The 8,792-nt window shown below is 44.0% G+C and overlaps 1 protein-coding gene across 1 annotated transcript; it reads right to left on the minus strand.

Moving 5' to 3' along the window:
• Window positions 1-627: 627 nt before the first annotated feature.
• Window positions 628-2,819, minus strand: HOXB13 (homeobox B13). The gene is made up of 2 exons (XM_030541527.1): window positions 2,183-2,819; window positions 628-878 (listed from the first exon to the last, which is right to left on the minus strand). Exons 1-2 carry the CDS (start codon window positions 2,817-2,819, stop codon window positions 628-630), a joined length of 888 nt encoding a protein of 295 aa, XP_030397387.1.
• Window positions 2,820-8,792: the final 5,973 nt, after the last annotated feature.

Here is an 8,792-nt window from a genome sequence, read left to right on the forward strand (position 1 = left end):
CAATGTATATATCACACTGTAGTTTATAAGGCTAATTTTCTCCTGACACCTAAGTCTTTAAGAAATTGTTAAAACGATTCCCTTTAAAAATGCCTCATCTCCACAGCGGAGGAGTTTGCAATCTACCGGGCGAGTTTGGTGCACACGCGGAACGCAACGCCACTCAGAGCCTTCTTACGCATTTGGAATTTATTAATTCGGTTCATTGAGGAGGTTTTCTAAAGCGCTCTCGGGAGCGGAGCTCCTATAAAGAGACAGCGACAGAGAGACGAGGACATTCATGTGGCACTAGAAGGCAAACGGGCAAACAGCACACACTGCGTTACAGAAAGACGGGGTCACGTCGCGTCTTCTTCCTAAATCATCAGCATTTACAGGCGGGTTTAGCTTATGAAAGGATCGACAACAAGGCCATAGAGATAAAGCACCGAAAAGAGCGTCCTTCGCCTGGATTCACCGGGAGGGAGCTGGCGGGCGTGGGGCAGGTGTGTGCAGATAAGTCAAATTTCCAGGTGATGATTCTCCCCCCTCCCCTCATTGTTTTTCTTTACATCTCAGGCCCACACAGATCCAACGGCGGAGCAGGGGTCGTTGTGTTGTCATGACATTGTTGTTGTCCTTGTTGCTTCACGGGCTACTGCTCGTTTTGACTTTGGCCACCACTTTCTTCTCTTTCACCCGCCTGTTCTGAAACCAGATGGTGATCTGTCTCTCCGTCAGGTTGGTGGCGGCGGCGATCTTCCTCCTCTTGTCCTTGGTGATGAATTTGCTGCTGGCGTATTCCTTCTCCAGCTCCTTCAGCTGCCCCTTGCTGTACGGAATCCTCTTCTTGCGACCCCGGCGGAAGGAACAGGCGTCCGGCGGGGGCTGGCCCACATCTGAGCGCGGAGAAAGAACAGAGCTTAGGGCCGGGGAGAAAGCCTAGCTGGACGCACAGGGGCCGGGGAAAGAGACAAGAACGCTGCAGCTAGGGAGTGTAACTGACCAACGCCAACATCCCCCCCACCCCCTTCCTTTCTTTCTCCTGGATAAAGTGGTCAGGACTTGCCTGATCCTACTGAGGCTGGGTGCCCAGAGAAATCTCGCTCCCGTCGCTGCGCTACCTGCTTTTAATTTCAAATATGGCTCCTTTTCTCTTCTATCCCATTCCAGTGGGCTCCCTCCTCTAAATGGGACAACGAAGCGTCCCTTTACTTTTCTAGAATGAGTTCATCACGATTCAATTATCCTTCCCTCGTTTTTTAGTCAAAAAAAAAAGTCAACTAAGTTGCCAGGCTTTCTGCTGGAACCGAATCACATTAATACCTATTTAGTCGCTTAGAATTGTGGCCTATTCCAAATCACATGTTTGAATAGGGGTGTGTGTGTATATTTTTCCCCTTCAGACATGTACCTTGCAATATGGGCACTCTAAGAGAGAGTGTGTGTGTGTGTGTGTGTGTGTGTGTGTGTGTGTGTGTGTGTGTGTACACACTTAGAATGTACCTTGCAATACGGGGCATTCTAAGTGTGTGTGTGTGTACACACTCTTAGAATGCCCCGTATTGCAAGGTACATGTCTGAAGGGGAAAATATACACACACATACACCCACACCCCTCTTCAAACATATGCTTTGGAATAGGCCTCAATTCTAAGCGAGTAAATAGATATTAATGTGATTCGGTTCCAGCAGAAAGCCTGGCAACTTATTTGACTTTTGTGTGTGTGTGTACACATATTTAGAATGCCCCATATTGCAAGGTACATGTCTGAAGGGGAATAACACACACATACACACACACGCTTAGATTGTGGCATTTTGCGGAGTGCATTCTTGCATCAAACTAATACCGATGCGTTTACTTGCTTACACTGCCATGTTGCAGAGAACCTTCTTAAACCAGAAACAATCCTGGAGTCTATTTAGTTGCTTCTTAGGCCGCGTTAGGCGTGCAGGGTTCTGTGCATTATTACATCAGGATTATATCGGTAGCCTTCTACTTGTCTGGAGTGTGACATGTTGCCAGTACATCCCTGACCTGGAATATCCACATCTGAAAACTTCTTTATAGATCCCTTCCTCGTTCCACACTAGAGCAACCATTTCAGCAAAGTCACCTGCCTGGCACATCCGTCTACCTAAAGCTTCCGAGAGAGGCGCCTTAAGCCGAGAAAGCAGGGCAAGGGGTTGGGGACATTACCTGCAAAGGCAGATTTCCAGAAGTGCCCAGCCTGGCTTTGATCTTTGGGGCAACACATCTGGCTGTTCCAACCGCTGGTTAAAGCCCACGGCTGGTGGTAACTGTCCACGGGTAAAAGTGTCTCGTGCCTGGGCTCTCCCGGCCCACCTATGGTCTGAACTACAGAAACGTCCAGGTAGCTAGCCCTGGGCTGGTAAGGGCCTGCGTAGCCAGGGTAGAAAGCCAGCTCTGTCGGTCGGGTCTGGTAGTCATCAGCCGCCGCTGGGGTGTCCATATATTTCTCTGCAGAGTAGCTGGACTGGGGGCAAGGTTTGAGCGAGCTCCTGGCAACCCGACAAGAATAATAAGCGCCGCCGAAATATCCATAAGGTAAAGGCGGGGTGGTGGAGGAACTCTGGGGAATAGCAGGGCACGGAATGCATTGCTTGGAGGGATCCCCGGGGCCTGCATTGGGAGCATCCAGGTTGGAGTAGGTAGAGCCCTGCATCAAGGCAGGAGGAGGGGGCCCTCCTAAGGCAGAGTGAGCCACCAGATTCCTGCACTGGCTTGCAGCAAAACTGCCCGCCCCCATGAGCCCCTCCATGGTCTTGGTGCTTTCATCCAGCTCCTCGGCGCGTGCGAAAGTCCCCGGGTCCATGCAGCGAGGCTTGCAGGCCGGTGCATTGGTCAGATCACACTCAGAAGCATTTGGGCTCTGGGAGGGAGGGTTCCTAATCTTTTTAAAAGGCTGGGAATTGCAGAGGAGGCTGCATTTCCTCCAGCCAAGCTGCTCTGACGCAAACTACGTGACTCTCCCATCCGAGTTACTCATTGGCTGCTGAGAGCCCACTGGAGAAGTGAGGGGAGAAGGGAAGAGAGAAGGGAAGGGGGAAAAACCTCGAATAGTCTTATTGCGAAAATGCTTTTATTCCCGTTGTGGGAAAAATAAACCTCTGCACAAGCGATAGGCTAAACAAAATCAAACGGGGGGGGGGGGAGTTTTTGCTTTTCAAACTGCATTTTACCAAGAAGGAACTGGAAATATACGAATATTCCCAGTGAGAAAAAATCTAAGATTAAATGGAATTACTATAACTCATTGTCTACGCTCTTTCAGGCAGATCTGCTTTTGCACTAGAAACTACACTTTAAAAAATTAAGACAAAAACTATACCTATGCAGGAATATTTTCCCCATGAGGAGACAGAACAATTGTCCGAACATGTTAAGAATCCAGAATCTCGTTGTTTCTGAAACTTTTGAAATCTTTAGAATGACTTCTGCCTTATTTAGAATAAAGTTAGAATAATTTGAGAAGTGAATATAGGCCTTCGCCTGTTGATGCAGTTCATAACGGCTCTCCCAACCCCCCCTGTTTTCTGACTGTTTCATAGCTAAGAGTGTGTGGCTCTCTTTCCCCCTCTCTCTGGCTGAAAATGTTCATTCAATTATTTTTGATTTGTTAAAAATATGTTTTGTATTTAAAACAGCGAGCGAGCGAGAGGGTTTACATAACAATTGTAAAAGACAATGGTCTCCTGGGAGGGAAAGAATGAAGAGACAGGGAGGGGAAGGCCATGAAGGAAAGGATAAAATGTTGGGGAAAGGGTGGGAGCAATCAGCAATGCTACAAAACACTGGGTCTGCCATATAATTGCAAAAGCTGAAAAACCCTCTTGCACTAACTATGTGCAGAAGGAAAGTCTGGGAGGATTTTTTTTAAGAGCTGCATTAATCCACACCAGACACAGCCTTTCCCTATTTTCACTGGGTGTGGCATAGCATTGAACGCTGTCTCAGCTAACATAACTGCTCTTTTTAAAGAAAATTTAGGTTTTCAATGAGAGCTGCTTGCAGACGAGCTGCCTCAGTATCTGGAAGAGTTTTTGAGCGAGTAAATGATTCGGGCATGCACCGCCAGAGAAGTTTAGAAAAGTTTTTGAATGAATACACAATTCAGAGGTAGGTGTGTGTACCAGAGAGAGGAACAGAGTATCTAACTTTTTTGAACGAATAAATAATATATATACACACCCTCTCTCATACAGACACACGTCTCTGATTTATGAATTCATCCGCAAACTTTTCCAAATGTCTGTGGGTGTTTTCCTCTCTCGCACACACGTGAATAAATAATTGTGTGTCTGCAATGCCGCACATATATCCTCAAACACAAATATGTGTCTATTTTTCCTTCAAAAAAGCCGTTTGGTTGAAATTTATTCCACTTCGCCTGTTTTTTGCCCAGAGGATAGTGTTCATAAAACCACGCGCATTTCCAGGCACGCTTGCCTCAGATGACTATTTGAGGTTAGTCTGAGTGGATTTTGTTCTTTCAGGTTTATTTTTATTTTAAAATGTGACAAGAGAAAGTTTTGGATCTCTGAACCGCCCAACTGGAAAACTTCTGCTTTCTGAGATTACAAATCTTAAAACGCCTTTTCCTGAGATTTTAACAATCAAATAATAACAAGGGTTTTAACCGTGTCCCAGAGTTTAACAAACAAAATTAAGAGTATTTTAAACATAAGGGTGGGCACATCGGAAATAAAGCGAGGCTGCTAATGAGGGAATGGATTAAAAGGAGGTCTTGAGCGCGCATTCGTCTAGTCGCTCAAATCTTTAAAACGTCCACGGATTTTAAATTATAGCTTTGTTCTTAGCGCTGTTCGGAGGCTTGCTCTTCTTATACAATGTCTTGCGTTGTGTAATTTATTGCAACTATATTTTGGGGGCATTTGCCATAGCTCTGGTCTCTGACAAAAGCTTTAAATAATCATTAGTTGTAAGCCAAAAACATGACATCCTTACAAAATAAATCAGTTTAGCAAAGGAATACAAAAGAAAGACTTGTTTCTCGTCTATCTATATACCCATATGTGTGTGTGTATATATGTGTGTGTATCCGATTAATTAGCTATTTTAGATCAATGATGGAATGGGACATTATCTTTGCCGTTAACCATTACCACGGGCAAGTTCTCTGCTTTACTCACACGAGGAACACATTTTAAATAAATGATTCAGACAAGCGGAGTCCGGCCCTGAAACTCTCAGGCAGAATTCACTGCGGAAAGTCATTTAATGTATTTAAAAACGTAAGGGGAGGGAGGAGGGAAGAGAAGGTCCTGTCCTTCTCCCATCGAAATCAACGATAAATTTTATTTTGCAACTGGACTCGGAGACAGCAGGATTGGGCTCTAGGTTCACCACATACACGAAATCTGGAGATCAAAACAGAGCCTGTCATTTTTTGTTTCACACTCTCTAAAGAGCCTTGAAGTCGCTTAAACATGAGTCTTGGCCAAATTTTAGTTTGGTTTCTCCGATTTCTTTTTAACTGGAAAATGGTCCTAATTTTTATTTAGTCTCTTTTTTCAGACTATGCTATTCTCATTTCAAGGCTATTTTTTATGTATATTTAAAAACAGCCATTGTCTTTATTCACTCCTGTTTCCAAATTATTCTCCGAGCTTGGGAACCGGGCTGTGATACCATTCAACTAGTCAAATGTTTGCAGACGGGGGGGGAAAAAACCCTTAAGTCTTAAGATGCTCCTTTGCATAAAGGTCAGACATAATCTGAAGGTCAAGGCCAAGTTGAAAGTTAAGAGTCTGTTTACCTCTGGCGCTTTTCTATTCAGCAGAGCTCTGTATACTGAGCTGACCTTTGCAAGTCCCAAGACCACCGTTCTTTTAATGGGGCAGACACACCGAAAGCTATTACCGGCAATGTCTGACTTTAGGAGTCACAGCTCGGTGTCAGACACCACCCTACAAGACAGTTTTACTACCCTTGAACTAAGTTGGCCACTGTATAATAGGTTATGCATCAAGAAATACAGAGATTGATTTTCCCAAGTTCCTAACCAAATGAGCAAATCCACTGATGTCAAAGTAAAATGCGAACAATAATCCTGTACATTTGGCAGAAGCTACTGAAGGCTGAATGATTGTGGTTTGGTGATACAGGAGAGTCCTCCAAAGAAAGTCTTTGGGGGATTTTTTTGTGGTTGTTTTGTTTGCTTTACTTTTTTAGCTTGGTATTCAAGATTTAAAAAAAACAAAGCAGGGTACAAAAGCACATCTATGATGATATTACATGTCCAGGACGTTCAGAGGGTGACCTCAGTCCAATATATCTCTGTCCATATCCTGCAGTCCTTCCTTCTGCAAAAGTACTGAAAGCAATTGTGTTGGTTGCCGGAGTAAAGACTACAGGTGGAGACTGTGTTCCCAGTATCACCTGATTTATGACAAATCTCTGTTCGGGTTGATACAGCCCAATGGATTAAAGTTTTCCAAACCTGTGTTATACACCCAACCTTTGATTCCACTTTCTTTCGCTATAACCCTGAAATATGCTATAACAAATTTTACTGGAGAGTTTAAAACGTGGGTTCCAAAAGTAAACTTAAAATATCCTTTAAACTTTAAATTAAGCTTAAGCATAACAGTCAGGAGATTTTACAAAGACTTTTCTATTTAAAAATTAAGATCACTCTGAGATGCTTGTCCACAGCAGTGGAACTTATTCTGAACACTAAAAAGAAGGTTTCTTTTTTTAAAAAAAGAGAGGACTTCCTTTTATTGCATGGATTATAGCAACCATGACGCTGATATATACGCCATCTGGAATCTGAAAAGCTGTGCACTAATTTTTAACTGTCTTTAATTTTTCCAAGCAATTGAAATGGAAGTTAGCGAGAGAGAAAAAAAAATCTCTCAAAGCTGTTTAAGTGGGAACTATTGAAGCAATTTATAGAGTTTCACGTTTGGAAATAATTATTGTTGGAAAATGAGATATTTGTTTGTTCTCGATCTGGGCGAGAGCCTAGTTCTTAAGGCCTGTCCGGGGCTTCTGGTTTTGACAATATCTCTGGGAAATAAGGGAAAATCTTCATCGGCTTTCTCTGACACCTCATAAATTCACGAGAATTAACTAGAAGTTACGGTTTTCCTTCATGAAGAATGGTCGTCTCACAGCCTATGTTTTGAATGGCTGTAAATTGCGTAACAATCCTTTTTCGATCTTATGAATCAGTCTGTTGGCCTGGTGACATAAAGAAGATTATTCGCACTGTTCGGATTTGTTTGTTTTTTTGCTTTGTTTTATTTTTGTTTTACAAACATTGTTCAGATTCAGAAGCCCTGCCTCGGGAACTCGGAATCTGCCAGATCCAACAGCAAACAAACCCATTTCCCAACCATCCGGCTTTTCAAACTCCAAGCCCAGTAAAGTTTTGTTTCAAAAACTTTAGTGATTTCGAAACATTAGTGTCTTGTCTCTGGATGTTAGTCACAAGTTTCCGAGCCCTAGAGCTGGTTTTCCCTGACCTGGGTAGAACTGTGAACATGTGTCGGCACTTGGGTTTTGTTTTGAGACCTCTCTCCCCCAGCGTACAGAAGATCTTCTTTCTGATCCTTCGCGGTTCTTGTTCGTGTACCGAGTTCAAAAATATTAAATCGCGGCCTTTGCACCGCCTCTTTCTTACTGATTTTTAAAGAAACATTCCAAAAAAAGAAAAAGTAAACTTCGTAGGCTTCTGAAAGAGCAGGTTTCCAGAATGGCGGTGCCTTCTGCATGGCCTTGCTGTGGCAACTTCACGACTGCTCTGTGAGAGCCACAGAAAACAACCGGTTCGTGTATTGCACCGCTTTTAAAAGACAACGAGGCGATCTCTCAGCGCGGTTATTAGATTAATAAGTGAACAAAGGCCCCTTTATGATTTGATCACTCGCTTCTCTCCTAGCACCCGCAACTTGCTGGGTTTTTGTTTTTTTTTGCTAAGCGTGTTGCCAACGCAATTTTGGCAGGAATCCGTCTACATTTAACTTACCTCCAAAACAGTTTCATCCAACCTCCCCCTTCCCCCCCGCAACAAAAATAATCTCAGGCAAGGGGGCTAGAAGGAAATGGGTGGATAAAATCTCAGCTTTCGGTTTGAAACCTCAGACGCAAGCGAAGGTGTCCTTCCAGCAGGAATGTTTATTTCAGCGTTTCTAAGCGCTGCTCCGGCGATCAGGTCTGCTTTCAACGAAGTGAGGGGCAAGGAGCTGAGTATGTCATGGGTCCCTTTTAAAATCGTTTTGCCTTCTTGTGGAAAAAGCCGCACGGGAAACTTGATTGATCAGCGTCGAGTAGGAAGCCCTGGGGCAGCAGGTGGAGTAAAGGAAGATTCGGTTTGTAAAGTAGCTGGAGAAATACTCTAAACCTAGGTCAGGGCATTCGACTTTTCCCCCCTCAAGTCACTGCTAATCTAATTTAAACTCATTTTAGGCACGATTGGGGGTTTGGGGGGGGAGGGGGACGACCGAGCAAACTAATTCATTTACTCTAAAGTTTTTGCACTTCGGAAGACCTATTTATAGAGTGGCCTAATGCTACAGCACTGAATACATCATTTCACATTGATTTTAAAAAGTCGTATTAAAGGGGGCTAAGATTTACACCACACCACAGGTGATTCCTATTGGATAGTTCCCCAGCTACCAGTAGGACTTGAGGAGCTCAAGGCTATAAGGAGACGCGGCCCTAATGCACTGATCTGGGGCCTCTATTGCCATCAATCTCATGCAAAAAAGCAGGTGCCTGTCCCCCATTCGACATTTGATGTTTGCCCTTACAAACA

The sequence above is a fragment of the Gopherus evgoodei genome, chromosome 23, assembly GCF_007399415.2.
Source record: "Gopherus evgoodei ecotype Sinaloan lineage chromosome 23, rGopEvg1_v1.p, whole genome shotgun sequence".
In the NCBI taxonomy this organism is placed as follows: Eukaryota; Metazoa; Chordata; order Testudines; family Testudinidae; genus Gopherus; species Gopherus evgoodei.